Source organism: Jatropha curcas, chromosome 9 (genome assembly GCF_041381405.1).
Source record: "Jatropha curcas cultivar XTBG-Jc1 chromosome 9, XTBG_Jcur_1.0, whole genome shotgun sequence".
Classification (NCBI taxonomy): Eukaryota; Viridiplantae; Streptophyta; class Magnoliopsida; order Malpighiales; family Euphorbiaceae; genus Jatropha; species Jatropha curcas.
The window spans coordinates 27,015,177-27,030,084 of NC_143159.1; the positions used below are offsets into that span (position 1 = coordinate 27,015,177).

At 31.0% G+C, this 14,908-nt stretch overlaps 2 protein-coding genes across 2 annotated transcripts; one reads left to right on the top strand and one right to left on the bottom strand.

The window, feature by feature from the left end:
- Nucleotides 1–116: 116 nt before the first annotated feature.
- AGD15 (ARF-GAP domain 15) lies at nt 117–4,826 on the bottom strand. Its single transcript, XM_089725865.1, has 8 exons — nt 4,646–4,826; nt 2,912–2,970; nt 2,583–2,673; nt 2,137–2,191; nt 1,721–1,811; nt 1,481–1,616; nt 1,084–1,252; nt 117–273 (listed from the first exon to the last, which is right to left on the bottom strand). Coding segments are annotated over exons 1-8 (654 nt in total). The 5' UTR covers nt 4,697–4,826; the 3' UTR covers nt 117–271.
- Nucleotides 4,827–5,905: 1,079 nt separating this feature from the next.
- LOC105639664 (UPF0426 protein At1g28150, chloroplastic) lies at nt 5,906–14,465 on the top strand. The gene is made up of 3 exons (XM_012223789.4): nt 5,906–6,062; nt 6,160–6,363; nt 14,159–14,465. Exons 1-3 carry the CDS (start codon nt 6,027–6,029, stop codon nt 14,333–14,335), a joined length of 417 nt encoding a protein of 138 aa, XP_012079179.1. The 5' UTR covers nt 5,906–6,026; the 3' UTR covers nt 14,336–14,465.
- Nucleotides 14,466–14,908: the final 443 nt, after the last annotated feature.

Sequence of the window (14,908 nt, forward strand, 5' to 3'; positions counted from 1 at the left end):
GTCAGAAGTCAATGAGAACTTAAACGAAGTTTATCTCTCTACTGGGTTACAAATTTTAGACCTGGACTTACATTTTGGGACGGAATGAGTATATTACAAGAATATTTTCTTGACAAGTGTATTGCCAATTCATCAATTACATGGTATTGGACTATCATATATCTAGAGAATGGTTATTGCATGCCTATTTACAAAGGTTCACAAACTTGTGATTTCTTCTAACTTTGCTATATACTTTGAATATTAATTCCATAAGCTTGCTCACCTCTGTTCCTGCAACCACATATTGTTAGTATAAGAGTCTGAAAGTAAAAGCACCAATGATTTGTTATAGAATCCTGAGTGATACATCAAATTAAGGTTTGCAAATAAGATATCATTAAGTGAATCAAGGTGTGAATGTTACTTCCTCAGTGTCAAGGTTTGAATCTCACTTCCTCGGTCTACAAATATAAGCCGTTTATGATTATTGTATAATGATTAAAAAAGTAATTGATTCTCTGAAATTGCAATAAAATGTTCATTAATTTAATTAAATTACCCTCTAAAAAATTATAGACATAATTATTGCATTTAATATATACTAGAGGAAATAATTCTTGGTCTAAGCCAACTCAAACTCGATTCTAATGTCATATGCCAAGTGTCCCAAAAATGTAGGCAGGAGGCTTCCTCTGCACCTGTCAAAACACTATCCTATAGTATTTCATATAGAGTCTGTTCGGCAAAATCAGCTTTCCTATAGTGTTTTATATATAGTATGTTCGGCAAAATTAGCTCTTTTGGTAGCTGTTAGTTATTCGAGTAGCTTTTTATGAAACATTATAAGTTAAACACTATATGAATTAACTTTTCATACAACGCTACCTTAACCTTTAAAAGTTAATTCAAATACTATATTACCGAACACTATAAAAAGTAGCTTTCTACACGAAAAGAAACACATCAATAGCTTTTCATATAGCATTTGTCAAAATACTATTCTTAATATTTATAAATTTTGATGATGTAGCTTTTATATTAGCTTTTAAAATTTGAGATAGCAAATTAATCAGCTAACGTGTGAATTAAAAATATACTTACAATCAAAAATTGCCCATGGTGCAGGAATAACATTGAAGGTGTCCAGTTGTTGATGGGCATGAAGCAAACCGAAGAGATCTCCATCGCTCTCTGCCTTCTTTATGTATGTCTCCAATTGTTCCTTTGGTTTAACTATACCATTTTCATTACTTCTCCTATCCAAAGAAACCTATAAACAAAAATTGTAAGATTTTATAAATAAAACCTAAAATACTTTTCAAAGATACCAAAAAAAAATTTGTAAATTCCATTTAAAAAAAAAAATCTCGTTGAATTTAACTTATCACTTATTTTTCATATATCCAGAAAAAAAAAATCTCATTAAGGAGGAGGATTTGTCATTATGAGAATTTAAAAAAAAAAAAAAAAGTTATATATATAAATAAACCTCACCCACCCCTCTAGAATTTGTTTTTGGAGGAGGATATAGTTCATTGTATTTACTAAAAAATCCTTCATCAAGAGAATGGCTTCTTGTTTGTTTTGGAATGTGACTTTTGTCTCTTCTTGAAACCCATCTTTTCTCTTCATACCTATAATTAAATAATCATCACTAATTAATGAAAATTTTAAAAAAAATTAAAAAAATAATTTCTTATCATAAAAAACCACATTATATATATATATATATATATACTTGGCAGGGATAAATTTCTCAATTTCACTTCTATTATACTCTGGTGGCAATCTTGCTTCCCAATATTGATTAGACTTCTCATTGCCCATAGCTATTCCAAGAACAGAAAAAAAAAAAATGAAGATTAATAAAATCTCACAATTCCTTTAATGTAATATAATTAAATATATTTATATTAAAAATGCATTAGCCAATATTTAAAAAAAAAAAAAAAAAAAAAAGATACTGTGTTTTTTTTTCTCTTAATGTTTGGTTAGAAATACATTTGTTTGAACCAAAATATTGTTTGTGATTGGTTTTGTTGATAGATAGATACTTACACCGGTTGTAGGTAAATCTTTGTCTTAATTGTATTATATAGTATTACATTTTATTATATAAAATATCATATGAAAGTAATAGCAAAATATCCTTACACTGCATACAGGCAACTTGCTCTGGCAACCAAGTGTCTAAAGTAGTAGATCTTACCTATTTGCAATAAAAAAAAAAAAAAAGAATTATAATTGTTCCGGACATAACCACGGAGAGAGACAAAAAGCTCTCTTTCTCTAGAGATTAAAGAGACTCTAAAATCAAAATTCGAATTCGAGATTTTTAGTTGAGCGAGAAGATATTTTTGTTATCTTACCTCACTTCTCGAAAATATATCTTATCAATGTTGTAATAAAGTACTCCATTTTAAAATTAAGAGCAATTATTTTATTTAATATAAATAAAAGTAATATTAAAAAATATCATTTATTATTCGTTAAAATATTTAAAAAGACTTATATTTTAAGACGGATGAAATTTGCTGTCGTGGTTTGGTAAGAAAATATTATGAGATAGAGGAGAATTTGAGAATAAACAAACATTAAACCTGTGAAATATGCACTCCAAGACGTCGATGAATTCCTGAACATTGCAAGCATATAAATATTCCAAGGTTTATACTCGCCCATCGTGGTGCCCTAAAAAATAATAATAAGAAGAAAAAACTTAAAAAATAAAGAAAATAAAAACACAGGTAAATTACTATTTAGCATGAAAGTTATCAAAATTTATAATTTTATAGGTCTCTTTCAATTATTTACTCAAAATATAAGGATTAAGTAGTAATTAGGATCAAGTTTCAGGTTTAAAAAGTAATTTACACTAAAAACATTATTCTTACTAAAACATCATAAATGAAGGTTTATGAGATAGTACTTGCTCTTACAATCAGCACATTCTTTATTCTCTGCTAACTTAAGAAGGCCCTCCAAAATCTGCACACAACGGTATAAAGCAAGAAATCATTAAAGATCAAAAAAAAAAAAAAAAAAAAAAAATTGTAGGATAAAAATATTACAACCATCACATGGAGTAAATAAATTTAGGAGCCTCTTTTCTAATTATATATTTCCTCTGATCTAAAAAGATAGTCTATTTTTTATTTCACACAGATTAAAAAATATGGTTAAAAGGCTATTTTATTTATATAACTTTTCTATTATGCTCATATTAAATAACACATGAGTATTAAAATGATAATTAATAATTAATGAGGGTTATTGAAAATGAGGTAATTTAATAAGAGTATAGTAGAAAATCCAAGAATTAACTATAATGTAAAAAAGAAAAATGGACTATATTTTGGGAGAAGCTAAAAAAAAAAAAATATGGACTATCTTTTTGGAACGGAGAGAGTATTAGTATAGAATTCATTTTTTTTTTTGTCACTACTGTAGAAAAAATAATTTTAATTTTGAAATAGCATACATGTATTTTATTATACTTTTATTATTTTTGCATATTCTTCCCAACTCACTAATCAAAAAAAAAGGAAATTCCTACTCTCCTTTCTCTTTAGCCTTTTAACCCTAGTTTTGTTTTGTAGCTGCCGCTATTTATCAGCAGTAGCCCTACCTCTCACCTTCTATTCTCCTTTTCGCTTCTTTCTTTTTTGCTTTTAATCTTTTATTCACTCTAATAAATTCAGATCTATTTTTTTTCTATAACAGATTTGTTCTTTTTTGGTTTTGTTATTGTTATTTTGTCTCCATATTTGGAGTTTTTTCTCCCTTCTTTGTGAGAGTAGTCCCTTCATTATGATGGTTTATTACTAATTAAAATAATATGATATTTGATTTTATTTGGTTGAAGACTTTAAATCCTAATTTATAGGTATGAATTTTCAATTAATGGAGCCTGATAGTCTGGTATAATCTTCCATTGATGCTATAAAGGTATAGTGGCATAAACTCATCTGTGTTAGTCATATGTTGCAAATTCTTGGAAAAACAATCCAGGTATAGAATATCCAGAAGAATTATTATTTTGTCGTCCAAATCACTTAATGAGCTAGGGGTTGCTATGAAAATTTATATCTTTTGTCGAGAATAAATCCAAGTAGGAAGATTGAATATTATATATATATTTTTTTAATTTTAGTTGTATTGTTCAAAAGAATATGAATTCTTTTGGTTTGTTAAAAGATAAGCAAACTCTGTTAGCTACTAATAGTAGAGTTCTATGTCTAATCTATATGAGTATTTGTAATAATTAATATTGTCATTAATGAATTATATTTAAAAAAATAAAAAAGGAAAAAGCAAACTAAAAAAAAATAGACAAATTTATTTTTTATTTTTCCTCTTCATTTGTCTTATTGTCTTCTTTTACATAAGAGATGAATGTAGAGAGGAGCAATGAGGGATAATTGCTCCCTTTTCCCTTGCAAGTTCTTTAATATCTTTTCATAAATGATTTTTTAAAAATAAGTTTAATTTTATTAATATGTGTAAAGAAAAGTTGCAATTTAGCAACTAGAAGAAAATATCAAAATGTATCATTTTAAAATATATATATGTTAGAGTAACATTTAGAAAACAATTTATCCATAAAAGAAATAAAGGAGAGAAAGAAATCCATGGAAAAGACATTGAGGAAGAAGAAGCAAACCTTGGTATGCTTGGCACTGAGTTCCTTTGAGACAGAAGCCTTCCCATTCATGATTGATGCTCCTTTTCCTTTTTTTATTTTTTTATTTTTTTATTTTTTTAATTTTATGTATAAATATCTAATAATAATTTCAAGTACTAAATGAAAGGCTAAAACACAGAAAAAAAAGAAAAAAAGGCTAATTAATGTAAGAAAAAAAGGAAAGGAAAGAAGATTTTGAATTTCTATTGTTATTTTATCTCTTTATTATGAATTTATAAAATATGTGGCCAAACACAAAAAAAGGAGAAATTATTGGTAAACCATAATTAATAGATGTTGCAATTACATATGCCTATATGAGATTTAATGGCCACTTCATATTCATATTTTTGGAGGTAATTATTAATAATGCTATTTTTTTATTAACCAAAAAAATTTCAAATTATATTTTTTATTAAAATATTTCAAGGCTATTTAGTTATGAGAATTTCATGGAAAAATAATTTGGGCAAATAATATTTATAATTTTTAGTTTCCTTTTCTTTTGAGTATTTGGGAAGAGAGATTCGAATCTGAATCTATTGTCAAGTCGTATATGCACTTACCATCAAACTATGCATTTGTTTACTTATAATTTTTAGTTGATACACAAATTTTTCACTTTGAGAAAAATCCAATTTTATATGATCTATGAGCCATATTTCTATCATATAGACAGTATTTTTCAATCCCAAAAGGTCGTTTTCTCAATTTATTTTCTTAAAAATTTACTTTTATAGAAAAGTAATTTCTATAAAAATGTTGAATTTGAGCAAGCAACATAGTTACTTTTTTAATTGCTTACAATGGAATTTTAATTTTTAAATTGTGTTAAAAAATTAGTTCAACAATAATAATAAAAATTAGGGCTAAGCATATTCTGAATTCAATTGATCAATCAACTCAATTAAATTAATTTGGTTTGATTTTTCTTACAAGAAGTTCAGCTTTAACCTTTTATTTTGATTCGGTTTCATAAAGTTAAAAATAGACTTAGATTGTATTCGGTAACAGTTAAATCATATAATATCTAAACGCTACTAAAACAGTTAAAAACTATCAAAATATTTAATTTTGCTGAATAAACCCTTAAAACTAAACTGAACTGAAAAATAGCATTTGGTTCGATCCAGAATTCCATTTTGAATCAAGTCAATTTTGATTTAAAACTTCAATTGGCTTGGTTTGGTTCGATTTTGAACGTAACCCGCCTTTTGTACAACCCTTTTATAATAAGCAGGTAATAACCTGTCTAGGTGGTCACCGGTGATAAGCAAGTACAAGGGATAACTACCACGCACCAGAAGAAAGCAGCTGTCTCTTGTCAACTGTCACGGGATTTTAAAACAAAAATAAAAAAATGGCGTTATCTGGGAATTCTCCCGTATTGGGCATGGTAGAGGATGATTTCTTCTTCTCTATGTTGTCGCTGTTTTTGATTTTTTGAAATTAAAAGTCTGATTTGTTTACAATATATTCTCTTCACTCTTCAGTCGAATCTGAATTTGAAGTTGCAGAAGAGGCTAGGAGAAACCCATTTATCACAGTGGTCTACTTCTTCTTCTTCTTGGCTGAATCGAGGCAAAAGTGGAGGGTCAGTTAGTTGGAGAATCGTATTTAGGGAAGGCTATAGCAAGGTTAAAGCTTCGTGCTTTTTCAATCCCGTCGATCAGCCAATCCTTAAAGAAGCTATTAAGGTACTCTTTTGTTTATTACAATCTTATTTTGATTCATAAGAAATTTAAATTTTTTAATTCGAACTTTTGAAAGTTATAAATTTAAAGTAAAAGGGTTGGTTAGATTTTTTTGAAATCCAAATCCAATTATAGATGTTTCTTTGACTGAATTGCGACTTGTGGTTTTTGTTTATTATTTGAATTTAACTAATTGCTTTGAAGTGCTTTTTGTTGAAATAATGTATCTGCTAAAATAATGAGAGTTTCAGCAGAAACAAATTTAAAAGATTAAAAAATATGAGAGGAAGAAGATGTATTTTACTTCAATGTGATTGAGAATTTATACAAGTTGAAATAATAGATTCTCCTGAAATAATGGAATCCAAATAACACAAAATAATAAACTGAGATTCTAAGGCTGGAAATTAGGAACTCCAGCAGTGTTATTGAAAACTGATAAAACAGAAAAATATTTGATGAAACAGAATGCCAGCACTTCAACACTCCTCCATGGTATTTTGATGACAAACACCAATATTTTTCCTCAGATCTTCAAATCTTTCTTTTGGTAAGGATTTTGTGAAATGTCAGATAATTGTTCTTCAGATGAGCAGGTAACAAGTAACACTTCATTAGATTGTTGAACTTCTCTAATAAAATGAAACTTAATCTTGATGTGCTTGGTTCGCCCATGAAAAACAGGATTCTTTGCCATCGAAACAGCAGAGATATTATCACACATAATTCTGGTTGCTTCAGCCTGTTCATACCCCAAATCTTTCAGCAACTTTCTTAACCAGATGGCATGATTTACAGCAGAGGCAGCAGCAATGTACTCTGCTTCTGCCGTCGATTGAGCTGTAGTTTCTTGTTTTCTTGAACTCCAAGTGAAATACCCAGACCCTAAAGAAAATAGATACCCTGAGGTACTTCTCGAATCATCAACACAACCTCCCCAATCGCTATCGGAATAACCGATCAACTTCAAACTTTCATTAGCAGACTTAGGGAAAAAAATGCCAAGATTAACAGTACCTTTAATGTACCTCAACACCCTTTTAGCAGCAGAGAAATGGGTTTCTTTAGGAGAGTTCATGAATCTAGAAAGCACATTCACAGCAAACAATATATCAGATCTGCTTGCTGTAAGATACAAAAGACTACCCACCAAGCTTCTGTACATGCTTCCATCCACTTTATTAGCACCATCATCTTTGCTAAGTTTCAAATTAGTTGCCATAGGTGTTCCAACAGGCTTACACTCCTCCATCTTGAACCTTTTTAGTACATCAGAAGCAAATTTTCGCTGACATATGAAAAAACCACAACTAGACCGTGTCACTTCCATACCGAGAAAGTACTTCATGATGCCAAGATCAGTCATCTCAAAATAATGTTTCATTTCATCTTTGAACTGTTGAATTAGTTCAAATTGACTTCCTGTTATAAGCATGTCGTCGACATAAATTGAAACAATTAAAGAATGACCACCACATGTTTTCACATACAAGGTTGCTTCACTTTGACTTCTACAAAAATCAAGTTGGAGGAGATGACTGTCCATCCTGTCGTACCATGCTCGAGGGGCTTGTTTGAGGCCATATAAAGCCTTCTTTAAAAGATAAACATGACTTTCTTTACCAGGTACTAAATACCCATCAGGTTGTTCTATGAAAATTTCTTCAGCAAGAAATCCATTCAAAAAAGCAGATTTAACATCAAGTTGATGTATCTGCCATGAATTATGTGCCGCAAGAGCAATAAGGAGTCTGATTGTGTCATACCTTGCCACTGGAGCAAATGTTTCCTGGTAGTCCACACCATATTGTTGGGCATAACCCTTCACCACTAATCTGGCTTTATGTTTACATATTGAACCATCAGGATTGAGTTTTGTCTTAAAAACCCATTTGACTCCGATAACTTTGCGATCTTTTGGTCTTTCCACCAATTGCCATGTTTCATTTTTGTTAATCATCCGAAGCTCTTCTTCCATTGCACTCCTCCATGCTTGAGACTCATGAGCTTCTTCATAGCTATTAGGTTCAATGAGAACTGCTGTATTACATTTTTGATAAATGTCTTCTAAGGACCTGACACCTCTTACAGGAACATCATCCACAAGATCATTAGAAAAAAAATCAGCAGTAAAATCATCATTATGGGACTTTTTATCTGAGGAATTTTTCAAGGAAAAATCATGGTGTAATGGGTTTAGATTTTTCCAATCAAAAATTGTTGCTTCATCAAATTTCACATCCCTAGATACAATAATTTTTTCTGTTTGCAGACAGAAAATTCGATAACCTTTTGTTGATGTCCCATAACCAATGAAAATACCCTTTTGAGCTTTAACATCCAGCTTGCTCCTTTTAGTTTTTGGCACTTGATAAAAACAAATGCTGCCAAATATGCGAATATGGCCAACAGAAGGTTTAACTCCAAACCAAGCTTCATATGGTGTCAAGTTCACTAATGCTCTTGTGGGAAGTCGGTTGAGCAAATAAACCGAGGTGTTAACAGCCTCTGCCCAAAACTTCATTGGCATTTCTTTCTCCATTAAAAGACATCTAGTCATCTCCATCACAGTCCTATTCTTCCTTTCAGAGACACCGTTCTGCTGAGGTGTGTATGGAACAGTGAATTGATGTTCAATACCAGCTGCTTTGCAAAAATCAATAAATTGGCTTGAACTGTATTCAGCCCCATTATCTGATCTCAAGATTTTAATTGTGAGATTACATTGATTTTCCACAAGAGCTTTAAACTCTTTAAAAATAGTAAAAACTTCACTCTTAAATTTGATAAAATATACCCAACACATCCTGGTATAATCATCAATAAAAAGAATAAAGTAATTGTTACCATTGAGGGAAACAATTTTCATGGGTCCGCACACATCAGTGTGAATCAGATGAAGTTTTTGAGTGGCTCTTAAAGCTTGTTTTTTCAGAAACGGCATCCTCGCTTGTTTTCCAAATTGGCATGTCTCACAAATTTGATCGACGATATTAATTGTAGGCATGTCTATGATTAAATCTTTTTGTTTCATCTCCAACAAACTTCTCTGATTGAAATGCCCAAACCTTTTGTGCCACAAGTCTGATTTACTAAAGGTGGTGCCAGTAAATGCATGCTCATCAGTTTCCTCCCAATTGATAAAGAAACTCCTTTTTTTCATTGTTACAGAGAACATTTTTTCTCCTGCAGGATTAAAAACTGTGCACTTTCGCTTTCTAAATTCAAAAGCATAATCTTTTTCCAGCATCTGTCCAATACTCAAGAGATTTTGGCTGATTTTAGGTATATATAAAACATCAGAAATAGTTTTTATACCTGATTGAGTTTGGATAGTAACTGAACCACTGCCTTCAACTTTAATATATTGGCCGTTACCCACCTTCACTTTAGATTTATAAGTTTCATCAAGAGTGCTGAATACAGAATCATCTTTGCACATATGATGAGTGCACCCACTATCAATAAGCCACAAATCACCTGCACCATCAATGGAAAAACAAGAAGCAACAACAGCTCGCTCTTCATGTACCTCCGATTCATCGTTGGAAAGACAGAAAGCCATAAAAGCTTGCTCCTCCTGCACATCTACATCATCCGCCACTTGTGCTTGTTGGGTTTGAACATCTTTCTTTGATTTGCAGACCTTGGCAACATGTCCAAGTTGTTTGCATTTGCCACATACTGCATCTGGTCTCCACCAACGGAATTTTTCAAGATGAGTAGTTTTTTTACAATGAGAATAAGGTTGAAATTTTTTCTGTTTGGACCCTTCTTTATTGCCTTTGTTCTTTTGGTTAGAACTCTTCTTGCTTTTTTCAGCATGCTGTTTATGCATAGAAAATGCCCCTTCTATGGTGTTGTCTTGCCTTAAAAGTCTTCGCTGCTTCTGTGCTTGAAGAGCACTCATCAATTCAGCCAATGAAATGTTATTAAGATCCTTGGACTCTTCTAGAGAAGAGATTTTTGACTCAAACCTCTCAGGAAGGGTCACAAGTACCTTTTCGACAATTCGACTGTCGGGGAAATCTTCACCAAGTAGCCTAATATTGTTGACAATTAAAGAAATTCTATCAGTATACTTGGCAAGAGTTTCATCTTCTTGCATGGTTAAGGCCTCGAAACTCCTCTTTAAATTCAACACTTGCATTTGTTTTGTTCTATCACTGCCTTGATATTCTTGTTTCAGTCTATCCCAAGCTTCTTTTGCAGTTTTACAAGCCATAATTCTGTAAAAAACAGCTTCACCAACAGAATTTTGGATAAGTGTTTTCGCCTTCGATCGCTTGGCTTTTTCATCTGAATTGTGCTTAATTTGAGTTAGAGTTGGATCTCTGGGTAAAGGAGGAATTGGTTTGTCTTCAGTAACGATTTCCCAAAGATCAAAGGCTTCCAAATAGCATTGCATCTTTACTGACCAAATTTGGTAGTTTTCACCTGTGAAAATTTCAGGAGGGTTGATAGAAAGGTTACTGGAGGACATATTTTTGTGTGGCTGGTTTTGATTTTAAAAGGTTGAGAGAAGAGGGATTGAGAGACGGTTTAAAAAATTGGTTTAAAAGGTTTAAATGTTTAAAAGGCAGGTCCCGAAAGACCATGTGGCTCTGATACCACTGTTGAAATAATGTATCTGCTAAAATAATGAGAGTTTCAGCAGAAACAAATTTAAAAGATTAAAAAATATGAGAGGAAGAAGATATATTTTACTTCAATGTGATTGAGAATTTATACAAGTTGAAATAACAGATTCTCCTCAAATAATGGAATCCAAATAACACAAAATAATAAACTGAGATTCTAAGGCTGGAAATTAGGAACTCCAGCAGTGTTATTGAAAACTGATAAAACAGAAAAATATTTGATGAAACAGAATGCCAGCACTTCAACACTTTTAATAGTTGTGAAGTGCTTTTAATAGTTGTTAGAAGTCAGAAAATTTTACTAAAGTCTGGAATTTGAAACTGATGGAAAAATTTCAGAACTGATAGGAATAGGAAATTGCTTTCATCTATAAACTGCTTGTTGACATTGGAGGGCAGCAGTGGTATTTTGAAATAATGAATGCCTCACGTGACTGTAAAAAGGTACGAATAATAAAACATGCTCTCATAGACTAGGCTGTGCTCCTGGTCCAATATTTTTAATGTGTGGAAGTATAATATCTGACGTGTAATTGTGTAAAACCACAGGTGTATAATTGGGATTAGAGCTTAGCTGCTGTTGTTGTCCACATTTTGGAATGATTACAAGTAGTTGGCAATTTGAATAAGCATCCAAATCCAATAAATCAAATGAATGACATCTTCCCTGGAAATCTTAGCTTTTCTGAGCAATGGCAGTGGGGAGCCTTATTGTATCAGATCCTTCAGGGCATTTCCACTGAGATAGATTACCCATATGGTGGAATGAAGTCAACCATAGTTCTTTAAAAGTTTGATTTCACAGTTTCACAGTTTCTTTAATTTTGACATACTAGCTGGATTTTGAGTCATCAAAAACTATATAATTATAATAACTATTAAATATGCACAAAATTATTCTTCTTTTGTTCTCTAGAATACTTCTTCTATGAAGTATTCTATTAATTTTGGAAATGAACTTAAATAGAATATTTCTTCTATGATTTTTACAAATTTTTGGATCATAGCTTGTTTCATCTCCTTCCGTCCCCTAACTTGTCCAAACCTTCTTTTAATAAAAAAGTCCAAACCTATTCTTCTTGTGGTTTAATCCATGAAACTCGTTGTTCCCTTAGGCTTAGGGAGGAACAGGAAATTTAGTATTTCCAACATTACAATTTTGTTGGACTCATCTTGCCTTCTATTTTTATTAGAAATAACTTGTTGATGAGGATTGTGATGTTGAAAATTACCATTCAGGGTAGGACCAGGGTCCAGGAATAATAATTTGCAACTGCTTTGGTTGAGTCATAATAGGGTTCATTCCATTTGAGAGATAATTTGAGGAACCTCTTTGAATGTTATGCTGCTCAATTGGAGGATGTTACCTGTTTAGCTAACATTTTATATTCTTATTGTTAGTTTTCTTTTGGGTTATGTTGGATGATTCCTCTCCATGTTATATACTGATTCCTTTCTTGCTTTAATCTTAATAAACCTTTTCTAATAAATAAAAATTTTTTTGTAGATGTAGAGTTTGTGCACCTAGACTCCTAGAGAGATTTTTCTTTTAAATACTTCCGCGATATGCAAGATTATGTTTAGTTGTGAAATACAATGTTGTTTTATGGAAAATGATTCGAAGAAAACTGAAAGTTAGAACTTGTTGTTTTGATGTAAAAATTCTTCAACTAAAGAATTAGAAATCAGTTTTCCAAAATTTTCAAATTTATAATCGCATTAGAGAACTACTTTCTGGCGTTCTTTGCTTTTCTAAGTAAAACAGAATGTAATGTGTATCTTTGGAGAATATGGAGTTCCTTTTAATTTGCATCTCACTGTTAGTTTCGATGCCAAGCAATAGCAATTTATTCTCTTTTTCTTCTTCTCCGATTTTTTTTTTTTTAATTTTTAAATTTTATATATATTATGTTTACATAAACTTGCAGTTAATATGCTATACTAGTTGACTAGGTTTATCCTTTTGCATCATGTTGTTGGTTCAAACTCCTGCAGCAATTGCCTCAGTTGTTTTTTTTTTTTTTTTTTTTTAAATATGTATATTGACAAAATTAGGTCATTAGACTTTTGAACTATTTTATATGTTAATCAGTATCATCAATAGATAGTGCATTTTTAACAAAAATATTGAAGTTTAGGACTGTTACCTGTTGATAAATTTTTAATGGAGCACTTGATGTTCATGGTTTGTAATTTTATATCAATAGCTCTTTACCATTCTTGTTCATTTTTTATGTGGTGAAAGTTCTTGAAAAACAGGTAAGTTAGTAAAGCCTATACGCAGCATATATTTCTCAGTAGTTGATGAGGTCGAAATGCTACTTTTTCTTGTTAGAAGTTGAATACTATGGTTTCTGTCATTGTGTATGTTACACGTACTTAGAACAGGAGATGATAATGAACAATATTTCTCTCTTCTTTTGGTTTTTAATCTGCAAGCATTGGAGATCTTCAGATTTTATTTTGCTCTCGTATTGTTGTTGATCACATTTCAGTGAATTTATTGCCATTTGATGGCATACAAGATCTGTTTGCCAGAATGATGAGCTTTTGTGAAAGTTGGTCTTCTTAATTATTTCACTGCAGAGTTTTCAACAATTTGCTGTAACATAGTGCACTCCATATTTCTTATGGACCATGCCTGCAGTTTTCTTGTTGAGCACCATCCGGTGATTTTCACTTTTGCTATAGGATTTGATCAATTTTATTGTGATCAGTATCCGTGCTATTTAACATGCAATGAACTGTTGTTTTTCCTTTTTTAGTTAAGCTATGTTTGCCATAATGAGAGTGAAATTCAAGAATTGCTAGTTTAGTTCATTTCTTGACAAAATGGTTGCTGATTTAATATTGCTCTCAAGGGGTGTAAATGAGCTGAGCTCAAACCTGCCAGGCTCGGATCTCGACGAGCCTGAAAATTTTAGGCTCGAGTTCGACTTGAAAATTTTTAAGCTCGAGGCTTGATGCTCAAATAAGTTTAAAATAAATAATATATGTATATATAGAAGTTCGATAAAGCTCAACAAGCGTTCAAGCTGAACATCATTACGCTCGAGCTCAACTCGTTTGCTAATGAGTCGCTCGAGCTCTCGAGCCGGCTTGGCTAATTTATACCCCTAGTTCTCACCGCTGATTTAATATTGTTGTTTTCTCTATAGGAGCCAGTTGCTTTCATGGGAGGGATTTTTGCAGGGCTTCTAAGACTGGATTTGGAGGAAGACCCACTTAAAGAATGGGTGACAAGAACTGTGGAAGCCGCTGGTATTACAGTAGAAGATATTGATGCAGAAGGATCAAAGCAGGAAGAAGTACCACAACAGATTGAGATTGAATGATTATTATCTTGGTTTTGCAATATCTGTAATATATCTTTGTTGGCAATATTGCATTATATGCTAAAATTACTCTTAATAGTGACTTTTGCTCCTTTTATTTAATTAAATTTGAGGTGCGTTCAGGCTTCAATCTTAACCATTTTCTTTATTGTTTTAGGTCATTTTTAGTGTATTGAAATGAAACGAAACTAATGTAATTTAATTAAAATGCATAATTAAAACTATATACTAATAATAATAATAATAATAATAAATTAATTAATTAATTAATAAATTAATTAATTAATTAAAGCTTTAATTTCAAGTGCACTAAATTGAAATTAATGAGTAAATAAATAAATGGTAATCACAATATGTTGAAGTAACTAATTATATTAATTGTATTTAATTTTAAACTTTAAAACCATAATTTATTTTGCACTAGTTGTTTGTAAAAAAAAAAAAGTCATTAAAGATTATTTCTAATACAATTGAATTGCAAGAAATTTTGGATGATGTTGGAAAATTGAAGAAATTGCATAAGATGATTAAACATAATTCATTTACTTGAATTGTAATTTTGTATTTGATGCA